Raw genomic sequence first — 20,362 nt, 5'->3', positions numbered from 1 at the left:
ATACATCTTTATTTATATGCAGTGCTGAGAATTGAACCCAGTGCCTCATACATGCCAGGCAAATGGGCTACTGCTGAGCCACAGCCCAAACCCCCTCAATTTCATAATTTTATGATTGGGAAAATATGGGGTGGGGGACACAAAATTTACCAGTAATATTTTCACTGATACAACTAGTAGCATTTTAGCACAGTTCTTTATTTTTTATAGAATAGTACATTTTATCTTAATGATGATAGTAGTAATGTTAGAAAAGTATGATTTCTGCCATACATGTTCCTTCTCAGGGTTCTTTATACCAAGAGGAGGGGTTGGATCCATTTTATTTCATTGCATATATATTTCTTAAGTAAAATAATTATATCATGGATCAATTTCTAAAACTTTTTTTTTTTTTTTTTTTTTTTTTTTTGTGGTGCTGGGAATTGAACCCAAGGCCTTGTGCATGTGAGGCAAGCACTCTACCAACTGAGATATATCCCCAGCCCTGACTTCTTTTTTTCAACACTTTTTTTTTTAAGTTTATAATACTAATCACTTTAACAGCATTAGTGTATATAAGAATATCTGTTGCCCTTACCTAGAAAGTGACTTATGTTTTTCTGTGGTTAAAATATCCTTTTTTGTACTTTAATGTTTATTGTAAGTTTTTTTTTTCCCCTTATCCCTTCAAAAGGAACCTCGAAAGTTAAGTTATGCCGAAGTGTGCCAGAAGCCCCCTAAAGAGCCAGTTCCAGTTCTTGTGCAGCCACTACGGGAACTTCGCTCCAATGTTGTGTCTCCCACCAAAAATGAAGAGACTGGAGCTCCTGAGAAGTCCATTGAGAAATCACATGAGAAGCCAGAAGCAAGGGCTAGTAAGGATTATTCTGGCTTCCGAGGCAATACCATTCCCAGGGGAGCATCTGGAAAAATCAGGGAACAGAGACGCCAGTTTAGCCATAGGGCTATACCTCAGGGAGTGACTCGACGTAATGGCAAAGAGCAATATGTGCCACCCAGATCACCAAAGTAAAATCAAAAAGCAAAACTATTCAAAAACTTTCTCTCTTCCCATTAAACTTGAGCCGTGGCTATATTGAACTGTTTTGGAGGGGAATGGGTAGCCAGGAAGGAAACAAAATATATCCTTAAATCATTATGGATTTTGGAATTGTGAGGAGTAGAATCCCAAAATTCATCTCTAAAGTGATTTTAAAATGCTGGAGGCTTCCAATCAGTATAAATACATATATATATATATATATAAATATATATATACACATATATAAAATATAATTTTTCTATTTTTGTTTTTGATTTTAATTTACAAAGATTTTCTGCCTGGAATCAATTTTGAGTGTTCAGATTTAGCTTGAGAAATTAAAACAAAACAACAAAAAAAAAAGCAGTATACATCCTTCAGTATAGGAGATGAGGGAGTAAGAAAATATTTTTTGAAGAAGCATTTCTGTAAAAATTAGAAATTACTTTTTTTAATCTATTTAATGTTTGGCTTGGAGAATGTCATCTCTGATTATATGGCCTTGTGTTGCAGAGCAGATCAGTGATTGGGGTGTCTGTGGTTGTGAGTGTGTGCAAGAGTGATTTAAGCCAAATCTGTTGTCATATTAGTAAATGATTTGAAAACTGAATGTAATACTTGAGTAGATTTTTATTCTAGTTTGAATTTAGTCTGTCTTTTCAACTTTATTAATATTTCATTCTACAGACTGTTAAGCTCTAATTGTACTTGGAGATGTGACTACCAATCAGTTTGATACTCAAGGAAAGAATGGGGGCTATTCAAAAAAATTCAGAAATTCATCTTGGACCTGAAATGATAGGTCAATGGATTTTAAAGGTTTAAACTGCCCTGTGATCTGTTGTCACCCCTCCCTTCACCTTTAAGATGGGAAACAAAACTTTTTTGCTATTTCATTTGTTACTCTTTGTTTTTTGACTACCTACCCCCAAAAGTAAAATAACCAACCACCTACTGAATTGTATGTTTCTGTACGTTTTAATTAATCCAGTCAAATCGTATAACAGTTATAAATTTGGGGATTTAACACTGAAGTATTTTATTCTGTTCACATACTCAGAATTTTAGGTCCCAGAAAGGTGGGGCAGACTGACCCTCCAGTAATATTTTGTTTATTGTTAAAGATTAAACAATTTAACTGACTTTTTTAAAGTGTTAAATAGTGTAGAAGAGAAAATTTTTATAAAGGCTTAATTGGGGGGGGACTTTTTTTCTGTTTGCAGTGATATCTATCACCTTGCTTCCTTCGTCTTGAAATTTAAAAAAAAAACAACCTATATATATATACAGTTTGGAATTCACTGAAACAGAAACAGCAAGTCAAAAGATTTTTATAAGGTGATAAAGATGGTTAAATAAAATTGATGCAGAATTTCTCAGTGAATAAAATTGTAGCTGTCATATATTAAATAGGCAAGTTTACATGCTGGTATTTAGAAAATGGCTAAAATATTAAAAACCATGTTGCATTAATCTGTTTTTTAAGTCATACCATGTTCAGAGTTCTATGTAAGGTGGGGTTTTAATTTTCTTCTTAGGGATAGTTTGTAACAGGAAGAACTTTCCCTTATGTTAGTGAGTTACATATGTACAAATTGAAACTGTAAATTGTGAACACTGGAAAGCACCATTGTGGCATAGAATAAACATCTTAGTAATATATTAAAGTGAATGTAAATGGAGGTTAAAAATGTTACTGTGAAACTCCTTTCAATTCTAAGTTAAGCTTTGGAGATTTGTATTAGTGGGTAACTGTTAAGAGCTTTGAAAACACTGCACATTTCTGTACAAGCCAGAATTATTATTTCTTTGTAATTTATTATTTAGCTTGGCAGTTGCTTTTGATTTGGTAGATTGATAACATGGTATAATATATTTACACAGTTTGAAACTTTTCTACACACTATTTTTAAAATCAACTTCTAAAAGAGACATACAATAAAATTTGCTGAAATTTGGGGGGAGTTTAGTCCTTTAAAAAAAAGTTTTATTAATCATTGGCTTACATCTATGATAAAAGTGCTTATTTTGGTTTACTTACATAATGCTGCAGTTGGTGGAAATGAAACAAAGTGTTAACCCCCTGTGAGTGCATTGGAATTAAAAGAATAAACATTTTGTAAAAATCACTTGGTAAGGATTATAAGCTTAATTATTGCACTTAAACATTACTCCTACTACTTTTTTTTTTTTTAATATATGTCAAAGTTGTAGGCTTCTTTTATTCGTATGCTTATGTGACTTTTTAATTCACCAACTCCAAAAAATCTAAAGGGTTATTTGTTTTCTGGTACTCGGGATTGAACCCAAGCCTTGCACAAACTAGGCAAGCACTCTTATCACTGAGGTATATTCCCTACCCCCTAAAGGTTATAATTGAACACAAGAAAGGAGTTCTTTTTAAAGGAACCAATCATATTCTTGCTTTTTTTCCAAATGTAATCTAAAGTAAAAAATGTTAAAGACGTGACTTTTTTTTTTTAAGGCGACATGACCATTTTTTAATTTCTTTAAATATAGTGTTTTTTAGTTTAATTTGCCTTGTTACATCTAATCATTGCCATTTGATGGCATGTATAGGGGAGAGTGTGTGTGTGTGTTTGCATATATACATATATATATGTAATATATATATTCACAGAATGTATTTAGCATTTATTTTATTGCAACAGGTTTAATGTTTATATTACGTGATGCCAGTGAGTTGTGTGAAACTGTTGGCTTTTTTCCCAGCATTACTCTTAACTGATGAAGGTGGGTGTTTATTATACTTAACTATTTATTGCTTCTGAAGATAGAATGATTGAAGTCTCAGTTTTTTTCCTCCTTTTCATCCTTTTGGCCTAACATTTCCTTGAACTGCTGGAGGCTGAAAATAGATAGAATTATACAGAATGTTTGATACAGTAATCAGCCACAGTTCTTAACTGCATAAAGACCAAAAGTCATACAAGTTGATCACTTTGTACTTCATGTAGAAGGTACATAGAGACATTGCAAAACCTGCCTCCGTTTTCTACCTGATAATTAGGACTTTCATAATATCTAGGAACTGTCTCCAATCTTGATCATCCTAGTTTTGCCAGATATAGACACTAGCATTTAAAATAATGGTCCAATCTAAATATTTTTCACCCTCATTTTGAAGGAACGTTGATCTTTGATAAAAAGTAGTTCTTGTCTCTTGTGATTAATTTGCAGGTGATCAATGACAAAAGAATTCTAATTTATTTTTGTTTCCTGCAGAGATTGGGGAATGCATCTAGGTGGTAGAGCTCTTGCCTAGCATAGCAAGGCCCTGGGTTTGATCCCCAGCTCTTCGAATTAAAACTAACAAAAAACAACTACAACAAACAAAAACTAATTTATTTTTAGTTCCTAAAGTTTCTTAACTTAGTTTGAATATTGTTTCACATTGCTTTCCTTTTTAAATAACCACACTTGCTTTACAAAAGGTTTAATAATGGAATATAGTCTCTTCACTAATGTAAATGAGAACAAGAATATTGCTGGAACAGGAAGTAGTATTTAAAAGTTACTGAATATTTTCTCTAGTTTTTATTAGTTATGGCCTTAATAATTAATTAGTCTTTTGGCTTAAATGTCTACTGGTTTACCTTAACACAGTTGAAAAACACTGGGGTTAACACTCTATTTGTATTGGCAATATATATTAACTATATTTTAAAAGAACTAGGTTGGTCTTTTTTTATGGAAAAGGTAAAACTCAAAAAGAGACAGTGTACTCCTTTTGAGGGATTTATTAATTCTTAGATATAATATATGATGGATTTTTTCCTCTTTTATATATATATTTCCTTAAATATGATGGCTACTAGTTCAAATTTAGAATTTTTTCTGCATGTTTTTGTAGCTAGTCTGATCTTTGAAGAAGACGTGGACATTTCATTTCATTTCATTAGCTGAATGAAGACATTTTAAATTAAAAGAAATTTTGTTTTAAACTTGAGAATAAATTCTTTTGAAAATCACCTGATTATTAAATGATTTTTATTTTTAAAGATAAGAAGTTTTTATTAGTCTATGGTAGACATCTCCTAAAAGTGCAGCTCAGATATCTACAGGTTGTGTATTAAATATTTTTATTTTCAGTTTTGTAGCACAGCATACTGATTAGTATATGTAAAGAATTATCCATATCAACCTTATTTTTTTCCCTTTTAAAAAAAGAAACTTTCAAATGTCCCTTGAATGGCATATCTTAAATGTTGGGGGTTGGGGGATCAGAACCATTTATCTGGCTTTCTAGATTGTCCATTGCTTAGGTTTGTTACTGTTGTCAGAATTGTCCCTCCAAAAAATGGTGACACATGCTCTTGCATAAAATGTTAAAATATGTACATCCTTGTATTTGTATTTGTTTTCAACGTTGCCAAGGTGCTATGGGAAATTAAAGTAACAATATTAGAAAAAATAATAAAATTACTAAAAAGCAGGACTGGTTTTGTTTTCTCCAGGTGGGGTATGTCATGACTACTTGAATTTACTTTTTAATCATTTTATGTTTTGCCCACTCTCTAGTTCTCTGGTTGTAATTTCATGTTTTTGATTGTGTATTTCTTTCTGGAGCAGGGAATGTGGAATTTTATCTTCAAAACAAGGGTAGAGAACTGTAAAGTCTGTTTAAGATTCTGGGTGTTTTTTGTTTTGTTTTGTTGTGTGGTGCTGGGAATTGAACCCAGGGCCTTGTGCATGTGAGGCAAGCACTCTACCAACTGAGCTATATCCCCAGCCCACCTCTGGGGTTTTCTTGAGTATGTGGGGAATATAAAGAAAATTTAGCTTTTTAGCTTCTTTTTTTTCCCCTTAGGCAAAGACAAAAAAGCTAAGTAGATCTCAGGCATTTGAAGAGATGTCATCTGTAAATTAAGGTGATAGTTTGACATTTATTGAATATACTGTATTGCTAATAAAACAAATATTTACTATTTTGTTTGGGAGGGATTGTGGGAAATGAACCCAGGGGCACTTTACCACTGAGCTTCGTCCCATTCTCATTTATTTATTTTAGAGTCAGGGTCTTGCTAAGTTTCTTGGGTTGGCCTTGAACTTGTAATCCTCCTGCCTCAGCCTCCTGAGACATTCGGACTTCAGTCATGTGCCTGTAATGTAAAAATAATATAATTTTTAAAACAACCATATCACATAGAATAGTATTTGCTGGGTGCAGTGGGGCACACCTGTAACCCCAGAACCTTGCGAGGCCAAGGCATTCAGATCACAAATTCTATGCCAGCTCAGCAAGTTAGATCTACCTCAAAAAGGGAAAGGGTGTGGGGGGAGGTTGTTTCTCAGTGGCAGAGTGCTTGCCTTGCACGTGTGTGAGGCACTGAGTTCATTTTTCACCACATAAAAATAAAAGATTGTGGGGCTGGGTTGGTGGCTCAGTGGAAGACTGCTCGCCTAGCACTGGCGAGGCCCTGGGTTTGAACCTCAGCACCACATAAAAATAAGGTAAGTAAAGGTGTTGTGTCCATCTTAACCTAAAAAATAAATATTTAAAAAAAATTGTGTCCATGTATACTAAATAAAATGCTTTTTAAAAAATTATGGGGAGAGGCTGGGGATGTGGCTCAAGCAGTAGCGCGCTTGCCTGGCATGTGTGGGGCGCTGGGTTCGATCCTCAGCACCACATAAAAATAAAAATGTGTCCACCGAAAACTAAAAAAATAAGTATTAAAAAATTCTCTCTTTAAAAAAGGGGGGGTGGGGAAGTTAGGGGACCTGGGTTTGTAGCTTAGTGGTAGAGTATACCTCCATTAAATCACGAATTCCACTATTAAAATGTTTGTAATCAAGTTCTAGACTAATCCCAAATAAGGACTTCCTAATGTTGCCTGATCTTGCTAGAGAAAGCTACACACTTTTATTTTTTAGTTTTAAGTGGACACTATTTTTATGTGGTATGAGGATTGAACCCGGTGCCTTATGCATGCTAGATGAGCACTCTACCACTGAGCCAAGACTCCAGCCTCCACAAACTTATGTTTTTTGAATTCAGTTTTAGTAGCTGTTAGGGGTTTTTTTGCGGGAGGGGGGGCGGCAGGTACCAGGGATTGAACTTGGGCAATCAACTGATGAAGCTGGATTTGAATGCAATCTTCCTTTCTCAGCATCCCAAGCTGCTAGGATACACCGTGCCCGGCTTCACAAGTCTTGTAACTTTCTGTTCTTCTCTGATTTCTCTTGTATACCTACTGTATCAAATTTAATGAGCTACATAGTAAGATTCCAGCCCTCCCAATATTACATATCTTTGTTTATCTTTGTTATCTTTGTTTTTCTCCCTTTTTGGGGGATGTGTGTGTGTGTAGGATGCAGTACTGGGATGGAACCCAGGGGCAATATATCCTTCCCCTTTCTTTTTTTATTTTTATTTTTTTAACTGAGTGTTAAGTTGCTGAGGCTGGCCTCAAACTTGTGATCCTCCTGCCACTGCCTCCAGTGATTGTTTTTGTCTTTACACATACTATTTTTAATTCTTTTTCTTGCGTACTGTAGATGAATCCAGGGCTTTGGGCATGCCAGGCAAGCACTCTACCACTGACTGAACTACATCCCCATCCCAACATGCATTTGTATTTTGAATGATGCATTTAAATCTTAATTTTGATTTGCATTTCAAATTTGCATAGATAAGTAAATATCAGTTTGATTTATCAACATCAAAGATATGACTTAGTACTGAAGCTATTTAATCAGTGTCACATGCTGATTTTCCAAGTAGTATACTGGGTAGCAAAAATTTGATCCCTGCCCATATTGTATTTTCAAAATAAGAACAGATTAATAAGAAATAATTTGAAAATTGGAGTTCAAAGTGGATTGAAGTTGGGAATGGTACAGGGATACAGTCCTTTGAGTTACTGAGAACAGATCCCTGAAGGAGTTAATTAGATTGGGGGAGGCTGAAACCAAATGATACTTGATGGATAACACGTTTTCTATGATGAAGCTAGAGAAGGAGGCAAAAACCAGGCTCTTGGAATTTTTTTTTTAAGAGAATTTTTTTAAATTATTTATTTTTTACTTCTCGGCAGACACAACATCTTTGTTTGTATGTGGTGCTGAGGATCCCCAGCCCCAGGCTCTTGGAATTTGAAATATATATTATTGAGAACTTGTGGGAGACCAGGTAGGTTAGGCCTGATAACAGATGTAGCAGAGTGGGAGAGTTGAATTGCAAAAATAATGCAATCAACAGGGATGCATATGGATTAGATGGGGGAAGATAAACTAGTTGTGTGGCATGTACCTACAGAGTTTGAGGCTATCCTCAGTGACCTAGTGACATCCCATTTCAAAACAGGAAAAGGAAGGTGTCAAAACTGACAAATTTGTGATGTGTGGAACTAGATGGACGTTGGTGCCATTTACCGTGATTGTATTACATTGCAAAGAACCCTTAGGAGGAAAAAATTATGAGTAGTTTTGAAATGATTATGCTTGTTTCTGCAGGATTATTTTGTGATCATGACTCAAAAACAGTTTGGTTTTTTTTTCAGGTAATTTAAAAAGTGACTGTTAGGGACAGTGCTAAAATTTGTTTTTAAATCTGTTCCCCTTTCTCTATAGCATCTTAGTTTTTGTGGAACTAGGGGTAAACACAGGGTCTGACATATACTAGGCAAGAATTCTACCACTGAGCCATATCCCCAGTCCAATTTTTGCATCCTTTGTCTCAGTAATAATCCTATTTCCCACTTGGACTGTCTTCACCAACCAAATGCAGAGATTTGACAGTTTCATTTAAGATTTATAATGTTGCCAGACCTCACCAGTAAGGTTAGCCACATACTATAGAGGGAATGTTAACCTTTTCATAACCAGAAGAAAACATTGACTTGCCATTTTTCTGGATCTCTAAAATAGACTGATTTTATGTCTGTAAGCAAACCAAGTATGAACTAGAAATCATGCAACACCAATAAATATGACTTGGAAGATTATAGAACTTGCATGTCTATCAAACCTTTTCCCTCTTTGTTTTTGTTTTATGTTACTGGGGATTGAACCCAAGGGCATTCTATTGAGCTAGATCCCCAACCCTTACTTTTGAAATGACCTTGCTAGGTTGCTAGGCTCATTGCAAATTTACAATCCTGCCTCAGCCTCCTGTGCATCTGACTGCAGATGTGTACTGATGTGCCTGGCCCCAATAAACCAAAGTCACTCAAAAACAGGCCTGCCTTTTCCAAAAAAGGTCCACTTCTGAGGCTTTGATGACAAAACCTCAGCAAATTCTACAGAGCAAATGGATCATTTTAACATTCACTCTATTCATCCTGATAAGTAGAAACAAAATAATTTTGAAAGTCCTCAGGATTCAGAAATGGTATTGCTGCAACTGATTGCTATCAAGCTCATGGAAAGGGGCATGGAGGATAAAACTCAGTGGTAGAGTGCTTGCATAAGATGTGCCAGACTCCATTTCTTGTAGAAAAATAAAGCAATCATGAAATTCATATGGAAAAATAAAAGACCCAGAATAGTAAAAGCAATTCTAAGCAGGAAGTGTGAATTAGGAGGTATATCGATACCAGATTTCAAACTGTACTACAGAGCAATAGTAACAAAAACAGCATGGTACTGGTACCAAAACAGGCGGGTGGACCAATGGTACAGAATAGAGGACACAGAAACCAGTCCACAAAATTACAACTATCTTATATTCGATAAAGGGGCTAAAAGCATGCAATGGAGGAAGGATAGCATCTTCAACAAATGGTGCTGGGAAAACTGGAAATCCATATGCAACAAAATGAAACTGAATTCCTTTCTCTCACCACACACAAAAGTTAACTCAAAATGGATCAAGGAGCTTGATATCAAATCAAAGACTCTGCATCTGATAGAAGAAAAAGTTGGCTCCAATCTACATATTGTGGGGTCGGGCTCCAAATTCCTTAATAGGACACCCATAGCATAAGAGTTAAAAAACAAGAATCAACAAATGGGACTTAATCAAACTAAAAAGTTTCTCAGCAAGAGAAACAATAAGAGAGGTAAATAGAGAGCCTACATCCTGGGAACAAATCTTTACTCCACACTTCAGATAGAGCCCTAATATCCACGGTATACAAAGAACTCAAAAAATTAAGCAATAAGAAAACAAATAACCCAATCAACAAATGGGCCAAGGACCTGAACAGACACTTCTCAGAGGAGGATATACAATCAACCAACAAGTACATGAAAAAATGCTCACCATCTCTAGCAGTCAGAGAAATGCAAATCAAAGCCACCCTAAGATACCATCTCACTCCAGTAAGATTGGCAGCCATTATGAAGTCAAACAAGTGCTGGCGAGGATGTGGGGAAAAGGGTACACTTGTACATTGCTGGTGGGACTGCAAATTGATGCAGCCAATTTGGAAAGCAGTATGGAGATTCCTGGGAAAGCTGGGAATGGAACCACCATTTGACCCAGCTATTCCCCTTCTCGGACTATTCCCTGAAGACCTTAAAAGAACGTACTATAGGGATACTGCTACATCGATGTTCATAGCAGCACAATTCACAATAGCTAGACTGGAACCAACTTAGATGCCCTTCAATAGATAAATGGATTTTTTAAAATGTGGCATTTATACACAATGGAGTATTACTCAGCACTAAAAAAATGACAAAATCATGGAATTTGCAGGGAAATGGATGTCATTAGAACAGATTATGCTAAGTGAAGCTAGCCAATCCCTAAAAAACAAATGCCAAATGTCTTCTTTGATATAAGGAGAGCAACTAAAAACAGAGCAGGGAGGAAGAGCATAAGAAAAAGATCAACATTAAACAGGGACAAGAGGTGGGAGGGAAAGGGAGAGAGAAGGGAAATTGCATGGAAATGGAAGGAGAGGTTATACAAAATAACCTATAAGAGAATGTGAGGGGAAAGAGAAAAAATCAAGCGAGAGAAATGAATTACAGTAGATGGGGTAGAGAGAGAAGATGGGAGGGGAGGGGGGATAGTAGAGGATAGGAAAGATAGCGGAATAGAACAGTCACTAGTATGGCAATATGTAAAAACGTGGATGTGTAACCAATGTGATTCTGCAATCTGTATACGGGGTAAAAATGGGAGTTCATAACCCACTTGAATCTAATGTATGAAATATGATATGTCAAGAGCTTTGTAATGTTTTGAACAACCAATTAAAAAAAAAAAAGATGTGCCAGATTCTGGGTTCAATCCCCAGAACCACTTTTTAAAAAGTAAGGAAATGTTTATTAAGGGAAAGAATAAAAAAACAGGGGCTGGGGTTGTGGCTCAGTGATAGCGTGCTCGCCTAGTATGCGTGAGGCACTGGGTTCAATCCTCAGCACCACATAAATATAAAATATATTGTTTCCAACTAAAATAAATAAATAAAATTTAAAGAAAGAAAAAAAACAGTTTGAAAAGGATTCTCACTATATGACTTTGTGGAAATGGTAAAACTATGGAAATAGTAAAAAGACCAGTGGTTGCTAGGAGTTAAGAGAGGGCAGGGTTGAATAGGTGGAGCACAGATTTTTAGAGCAATAAAATGATAGTATAGGACTGAGGATATAGCTCAGTTGGTAGAGTGCTTTTTCTTGCATGCAATTTTTAAAGTATAATGAGAATATATAATACTATAGTGTGTGTATATATATGTCATTATACATTTGTCCAAACCCATAGAATATACAGCACCAAGAATGAACCCTAATGTAAACTATAAACTTCAGGTAATAATGGTATGTCAATACAGATGCATCAGTTGTAATAAATGTTCCACTCTGGTTGAGAATGAGAAAGGATATGTATGTATAGAGTGAGGGGGTACTTGGGAAATCTCTACTTTCATCTTGGTTTTGTGAACCAAGAAAGAAATACTTAAGAAAATTTTAAAAAGAAAAGAAAAGAAATTCTGACATATGCTGCAACACAATTGACCTTTGAGGGCATTATGCTAAGTGAAATAAGTCACAAAAGGACAAAATAGTATGATTCCACTTACCTGAAGTATCTAAAGTAGTCGTAGTCATAGAGACAAAAAAATAGAAAGGTGTTTGCCAGGGGCCTGGTGGGAGGAATAGAGTTATTTTTTTAATGGGTATATAGAATTTAGTTTGCAACATGACAAAAGTTCTGGAGAGAGATGGTGGTGATGATTTTAAAGAACAATATGAATTTATTTAACACTAATTATACCCTTAAAGTGGTTAAGGTAGGGCTAGGTAGTAAAGTACATGCTTATTAACATATGCTCAGCTCTGGGTTCAATACCCAACACTGCAAATTATTTCTTTTTAAATGACTAGGTGGCTCAGGAGACTGAGGCAAGAGGATCTCATGTTCAAAGCCAGCCTTAGCAACTTAGCAAGGCTGCAAGCAACTCAGTGAGACCCTAATCTTAAAAAAAAATGTGACTAGTGCCTAAAACTGTTAAGGACGATAAATTTTATGTTATGTATTTTGGCACTATTAAAAATTTCTTTTTTTTTTTTTTTTGGTACTAGGTATTGAACCCTGAGGGTCTTAACTACTGAGTCATATCCCTATTCCTTTTATTTTATATTTTGAGACAGGGTTTCACTAAGTTGCAGTAACTGGACTCAAACTTGTGATCCCCCTGCTCTCCTGCCTCTGCTTCCCAGGGTGCTAGGATTGCAGTCATGCTCTACCACAACTGGCCATAATCAAAAACTTTTCAAAGTAAAACACAGAAAAATAGAACATGAAGAATAGTCAGAGAAAGGAGTTTGCAAAATACACTGGCATTAAATATTCTGAAAAGAGAAGCAGAAGAAAAAGGAGAAAAAAAAATTAAAAGGAGTGTTCAAGATAAATGCCACATTGATAAAATGTCTAAAAGGTCCATTTGAACTTCATTCATAATGAGGTAGTTAGTGCTAACTATTACCAACTACATTCAACAGAGTATGAATGGAAGCTCATAGGATTGAAAATAGATTGAAAAACAAGGAGAGAGATGCTAGTGGTCTACTTAAAATATTTAATCAGTCTTCTTACCCTAGCTCCTGTCTTTCCATCTATTTCTATCTCCCCAATTTTTCATTCCCATGTCCAGACTTGCTAGATGCATATTGGTTTCTTCTTTTTTTTTTTTTTTTGTATTGGGTTTAGACCTGAGAGCACTTAACCAGAACCACATCCCCAACCCCTAGCTCTTTTTTATTTTTATTTTTTAATTTTTTTTATAACTTTTATTTTTTTTATGTGGTGCTGAGGATCAAACCTAGTGTCTCACACATGCTAGGCAAGTGCTCTACCACAGAGCCAAAACCCAGCCGCCATTATTATTATTATTATTTTGAGACAGGGCCTCACTAAGTTTCTGAGGAGACTGAGGCAGGCTTTGAACTTGCAATCCTCCTGCCTCAGTCTTCCAAGCTACTAGGAAGCTTGCATGCACCACTGTGTGCTGGGCTAGATTCTTTCCTTTGAGTGGGATCTCTCCATGTGACAGGAAAAATGACCAGAGCAGTTAAATGTTTATGAGTCCCTGCAGCCACTTTCAGATGAGGTAAGAATTCTCTTCCCCAGTGTCTACCAAATTAATCACTTCACACAACAGGACAAATTACCTTTAGCAATTCTAGCTTTTATTATGATGCTTATATCTTATGATCCCCAGAGATTAATGTACATACAACTCTGAGCATCGATACATAAAAATTTAGGGATTATTTACCTGTTATTGCTAAGATTTTATTTACTTGATTTCTAATAAATATTTAGATTTTTTCAAGTGTTTATTAATCAGTAATGGTTTCTTTTCCACTCGTTTTTATTGTTTTATGGAGCTGGGGGTCAACTCAGGCCCTTGTACATTCTAGGTAAGTGCTCTACTGTAATAGGAACTTAGAAACTGCTTTGTTAAAAGTGTGGACTCTTCACTTGGGCCTACAGAGATATTTGATGGGCAATTAAAGCAGAATCTCTGCCTTTCTTTTTCTTTCTTTCTTTTTTTTTTTTTTTTTAATTTTTTTGGTGGTACTGAGAATTGAACCCAGGGGTGCTTTACCACTGAACCACATCTCCAGTCCTTTTTATTTGTTTTTTTTATTTTGAGATAGAGTCTTGCTACATTGCCCAGGCTGGCCTCAAATTTGCAATCCTCTTGTCTAAGCCTCCCCAGTTGTAGGGTTTATAGGCACTCGCCACCACATTGACTCTGCCTCCACTTTGTATTTGCTTCTGTCTCCTTTCTACTTAAACTTTGGGTCAGATTCTTGTTCAACTCTGCATGTAGACATGTTAATCATTTAAGGAATGTTGGTCTAAATCTTGTAATCCTCTTTCTTGAAGGAGGAGTAAGTAAGGTATTTTCAAGGACATCATAATCAACAGATTGTCAATTGCCAGCTGCCATCCTATTCAAAACTCCTGGTGAGGCATGTAGAATTCTCTAGTCACTGCATTAAACCTGAAGGCCTAACTGCCTTTCTGACTTGTCTTTTTCTCTGAGTCATTCTCTCTTGCAGTTACTTTAGATTCCAGGAAGATATCTCATCAATAAATGTCCTATGACAAGAGTTGAAACTACCCCAGGCAATAGTAACTTTCGTATGGCTGATAATGATCAACCAGAACACAGTTTAAATATGCATGCTTCTTGCCCACATTTTGTTCAGTACCCTACTTAATCTGAAGCTCATGTCAGTATTCCTGAAGATAGGTCTAAAGATGCTAATCCTCTTGTCTTTCTAGTATGAATATGCTGAATAAATTTCTTTCTTGCATTTTAGTATTATTTTTTCCATTTGATTTTGACTGAGCTAGATACCCAGCCCCTAATTTGTATAAGACTTGTAGTTTAAAAAAATTTTTTTAAAGAGAGAATTTTAATATTTATTTTTTAGTTTTTTTCGACGGACACAACATCTTTGTTTGTATGTGGTGCTGAGGATCGAACCCGGGCCGCACGCATGCCGCTTGAGCCACATCCCCAGCCCTAAAATTTTTTTTGAGGTCATCCTTTTCTAGTATGATTTGCTCAGGAAGTCTTTCCCATCATGAAGTTATTAAGTATTTTTCTCTATTTTCTTCTAGTACTATAATAATTTTACTTTTTAATTTTAGCTTTCAGATGCATTCAGAATTTATTTTGGTGTATTATGAAAGTTTTTTGTTTTTTTTTTAAACTCACTCTCCCTATAAGTATTATCAACAAAGTCAATTTTTTTTTTTTTTTAGAGAGAATGAGAGAGGAGAGAGAGGAGAGAGAGAGAGAATTTTTAATATTTATTTTTTAGTTGGCTGACACAACATCTTTGTTGGTATGTGGTGCTGAGGATCGAACCCGGGCCGCACGCATGCCAGGCGAGCGCGCTACCGCTTGAGCCACATCCCCAGCCCCATATTATGAAAGTTTTAACATTGTTTTCCTAAATAAATTTGTTATGAAAGCATTTGTTGAATACAGTTGTATCCCTTATCCATGAGGGGATACATTCCAACCCTACAAAAACTGTGGGGTTTTTTTCTATATATACATACCTAGGATAACATTTAATTTATAAATTCAGCTGTTAGAAATTAATAGTAGGGGCTGGGGATGTGGCTCAAGCGGTAGTGCGCTCGCCTGGCATGCGTGTGGCCCGGGTTCGATCCTCAGCACCACATACCAACAAAGATGTTGTGTCCGCCGAGAACTAAAAAATAAATATTAAAAAAAGAAAATTAAAAAAAAATAATATTCTTGCAACTTTAAAATACCAAAAAAACAAGATAAAAGCAACAACAAAAGGCTTTTTAAAATCCTTATTGTCCCATAGGGATAAATTAAAATATATTCTTACAATGGAATACCAATCAGCAGATAAAATAAATCATTTAGAACTACACATAGCTGCAGAAGGATACACACACACACAAACATATATTATAGTTACATGGTTACGGATTCTATCTATGCAATAAAAGTATACAATCTTATAGGGCATGAAAGAATTCATAGGAACTTGAGCTCCATATTTTTCTTGTAAAAAAATGACATAGGATATGTTACTGTGTCCTAAAGCAGCAGTATAATAGGTGGCCCTGTCTTTTTACTCTCTCTGCTTAACTGTATTTTGGAAATATTTTTTATTTTCCCCTGGTACTTCTTTAATTTTAAATAAACTTTTTATTTTAGAGTGGTTTTAAATTTACCTGAAAATTGTAAAGACAATACAGAACCTTCCTGCCTATGCTTCATCTATTTTCCACTATTGTTTTCTGGATAATTTTGTATTTGCCTTTGTATTATTTCCTACAAGTTGTATTCCTCCAAAGGAAGCTTTATTTGTTTATTCTTACCACTTGTTACTCATTGCATGTTGGATTAAGGTTGAAATAGAAATATTAATCAACTCTTCTCATCTGTGACCTAATTGTAGTCCCTTTTTCAGCATATCCAGTTAAAGTCATAATAGAGATTGGGTCTTACAACTTAACTGAATGTTAGAATTTAAATAGCTTATCTAACTATCTATTTCATTCTATTTTCTACTGTCTGCCAGCATTTCACTTAATATCACAATGAAAAAAAGATTTGTTTGTTTTGATGCTGAAGATTGAACCCAGCAGGAATATGAAGCATATTCTACCACTGAACTACACTGCCTGCCAGTCTGCCTTTCTTTTTTTTTTTAATTTTTAAAAATTTTCAGTTGTAGATGGTCAAAATATCTTTATTTATTTTTTATGTGGTGCTGAGGATTGGACCCAGTGACACGACTCAGCACCCACAGTAACACCACAACTCCTTTTTTTTGCACCTGGGATTGAACCTAGCGGCACTTAACCACTATGCCACATCCCCAGTCCTTTTTTGTATTTTATTTAGAGACAGAGGCTTCCTGATCTTAGGGCCTTGCTGAGCTGCTAAGTGTGGCTTTGAACTCACGATCCTCCTGCCTCAGCTTCCTGAGGCCTGGGAAAGTACAACAAATTTATTGGGAAAACTGTCTTCCTAATAATTTCCCAAAGCTTCCTAAATTGTAGAGAGCCTATTGTCCTGTACTCTGAAACCCTGTGGTTTCAGATAGACTTAAAAACAAAAATCTTCCCATTAGTCATGAGATGTTCGTTCATCATCACAACACAATTTTTGTGTTGGTTCACAAAAACCTTTGTTTTGTGAAATGGCTTTCAGTTTTACACAAAGATTTTGTATATAGTTTCAATTGTAGGAAGGGTTTTTTTTTTTTTTTAACAGAGAGGGAGAATTTTTTAATATTTATTTTTTAGTTCTCGGCGGACACAACATCTTTGTTGGTATGTGGTGCTGAGGATCGAACCCGGGCCGCTCGCATGCCAGGCGAGCGCGCTACCGCTTGAGCCCCAGCCCAAGGGTTTTTTTTTTTTTTTTTTTTTTTATTTTTTAGTTGTCAGTTGACCTTTACCTTTGCCCTAGTTGCAAAGGAGGTGGGATATCTGACATTTCTAGCTTCTATGTTGGTAATAAATTTTATTTATTTATATGTGGTGCTGAGAATTGAACCCAGTGCCTCACACATGCTAGGCAAGTGCTCTACCACTGAGCCACAACTCCAGACCCTGCCATTCTCTTTTTAATCTTTATTTATTTTTTAATGTGGTTCTTAGAATCAAACCCGGTATCTCACACATGCGCAAGTACTCTACTACTGAGCTACAACCCCAGCCCTGCCATTCTCTTTTGAAAGCAGAATTACCTAATAACCTAGCTGAGTTCTCAGGACTCTCTACATATGTCTCTTGTCAGGGAGGAATACCTTTCCTAGAAGATTGCCCTCCACCCTTACAGCCAACTTCCCTTCAGATGGCTTTGTTAGGACTGGGTTATATGCCATTGCCCTAGTTGCAAAGGAGGTGGGATATCTGACACTTCCAGCTTCTATGTTGGTAAGTGAGCTCACTAGACAAAATAGAAACATGGGAAAATGTGTACTGGGTCTACAACTCACAAGCTAACAGCTAATTGTCGCCAATTCTTCTTTCTCGTCCTTTTCTTCTTTGTACTGGGGATTGAACCCAGGGATGCTTTATCACTGAGCTACATCCACAGTCTTTTTTATTTTTTATTTTGAGACAGAGTGCCTCTAAATTGTTGAGGTTGGCCTCGAATTTGTGATTATTCTGTCTCAATCTCCTAAATCTCTGGGATTACATGCTGCTGTGCCTAGCTCCAGACCAATGGTTCTTGAGTGCAGGGCTTACACCAGCAGCATACCATATTGGGTCACACCCCAAAGCTACAAATGAGAAACTCTAGTTTGGACCCAGCAATTTGTATTTTAATGTCTTTCCCATGATTCTGCTGCTTGTTAAAGTTAGAAATTTGCTGCAGAAGACAGTGCTAGACAAGAAGGTGTAAGTGCAATAAGGTTCCCAGTAAGCAAAGGAAGTATACAGGACTGACTTGTCATAATCCAGATGTGTGCTCTTCACATTACACTTCTTTCTTTCTTTTAAAAATTTATTCTAATTTGTTATACATGATGGCATAATGCGATTCATTTCATATTACACATATAGAGCACAATTTTTCTTTTTTAAAAAATATTTATTCATTTATGTATATTTTTTGAGTTTTAGGTGGACACATTATTTTTTTTTAAGAGAGAGTGAGAGAGAGGGGGGGACAGAGAGAGAGAGAATTTTAATATTTATTTATTTTTCCTTAGTTCTCGGCTTTGTATGTGGTGCTGAGGATCCAACCCAGTGCCTCATGCATGCTAGGTGAGCACTCTACCACTGAGCCACTACTCCAGCCCCAAGAGCACAATTTTTCAAGTCACTGATTGTACACAAATTATTTTCACATTGGGGGCTGGGGATGTGGTTCAAGAAGTAGCGTGCTCGCCTAGCGTGCGTGCGGCCCAGGTTCGATCCTTGCACCACACACAAACAAAGATGTTGTGTCCGCCAAAAAATAAATATTAAAAGAATTCTCTCTTTAAAAAAAAATTATTTTCACACCATTGGTGTCTTCATACATGTACTAAGGGTGATGATGTTTAACTCATTCCACCATCATTCATACCCCTTGCCCCCTCCTTTCCCTCCCCTCCCCTTTGCCCTATCTAAAATTTCTCCATTCCTCTCATGCCCCCTGCCCTGCATCACCATTATCACATTACATTTCTTTTCTTTGGGTTTCAATTATCTTATGAATTGGATTGGATCTCAAATCTAGCTATACATTAGATTTTCGTGAAGAACTTTTAAAAAAATACCTATGTCTTACTCCCAACTATTTAAGTTGGACTTTTTAAAAGTACAGGCATAGATTTTTATCTGTTATGTTCCCTAGGAGGTTTTGTATATAACCAGTGTTATAATTTGGATAGTATATGTTCCCGATAGTCCATATGGTAAAAGATTTTTCTTTATGCTTTTGTGAAACTGGGTATCTAATACAGAAGCCATCTACCTCTGAGCTACATCCCCAAACCTTCTTATTTTATTTCAAGATAGGGTTTCACTAAATTCTCTAGGTCAGCTTTGAACTTTCAATCTTCCTGCTTCAATCTCTCGAGAAGATGGAATTATAGGCATTTGCCGCTGTGCCTGGTATACTATCTTTTTAAATCAACTTTTACTGTGTAATAAGCTGACAAAATTTAATAACTTAAAATAGCAACCGTTTTCTTGCTCACAACTGTGGGATGGGCATTTGGGCTGAATTCAGCAGGGCTTGTTCATGGATTTGTGATCAACAAGCAGTCGTCTATGGCCTCAAATGCTTGGCAGTGACTGGTTGTTGCTTAGGATAATTAGAATAACTGAACATATCTGTTCTCATCTAGTAGGCTAGCTTACATTCATTTACATGATAACCTTGATAATGGTCTGAGAGTTTCCACAAGTAGAGAGGAAGCAAGATTCAATACCCAAGCACTTTCCAAGTCTCTGTGTTATGTTTGCTTTTATCTCATCTGTCAAAGCAAGCTACATGATCAAATCAAAAATATATCTAGGGGGATATACTCAAGGAAGTAAAAACAAGCTATGACTGTGCCTGACAGTACTAGTTAGGATACCATACCCTGACAAATGGAGTAAATGTGTTAGTTTAGTTGGGCAACCTCTGGTTCTGACTTCTGGGAATGTCTTAATTATAATGTCTTAGTATCCTTCATGAACATACCTTATATGTTTTAGGTATATGTCCTTCTTGGGGACTGGAAAGCTTTGGCATCTGTCTTCCTTTTGGTGAGAGTTTGAAGTTTAGGGGTTGCTTTAGATTACAGTCAGTTAAAGCTAGGTATGAAGTATTTGGGGCTGCAAAATCTTCAGTGGGAATTTGGACTATCTAATCCAGTCAATCCTTTGTACAAATAAAGTAGATAAAGATCTCAATC

The 20,362-nt window shown here is 36.0% G+C and overlaps 1 protein-coding gene across 11 annotated transcripts in view; it reads left to right on the top strand.

Moving 5' to 3' along the window:
- The window catches only part of Larp4 (La ribonucleoprotein 4), a 71,319-nt gene extending 65,839 nt beyond the window's left edge, over positions 1-5,480 (top strand). For all 11 annotated transcript variants that reach the window (XM_021726152.3, XM_013358470.4, XM_013358469.4 and 8 more), the window contains one exon: positions 677-5,480. In XM_021726152.3, coding sequence (XP_021581827.2) covers positions 677-1,015 — 339 coding nt within the window. In that variant the 3' untranslated portion in view covers positions 1,016-5,480. The remainder of the gene's footprint in view (positions 1-676) is intronic.
- The last annotated feature ends 14,882 nt before the right edge of the window (positions 5,481-20,362 follow it).

This window comes from Ictidomys tridecemlineatus, chromosome 6 (genome assembly GCF_052094955.1).
Source record: "Ictidomys tridecemlineatus isolate mIctTri1 chromosome 6, mIctTri1.hap1, whole genome shotgun sequence".
Lineage (NCBI taxonomy): Eukaryota > Metazoa > Chordata > Mammalia > Rodentia > Sciuridae > Ictidomys > Ictidomys tridecemlineatus.
This window is presented reverse-complemented; position numbering and strand designations above follow the sequence as displayed.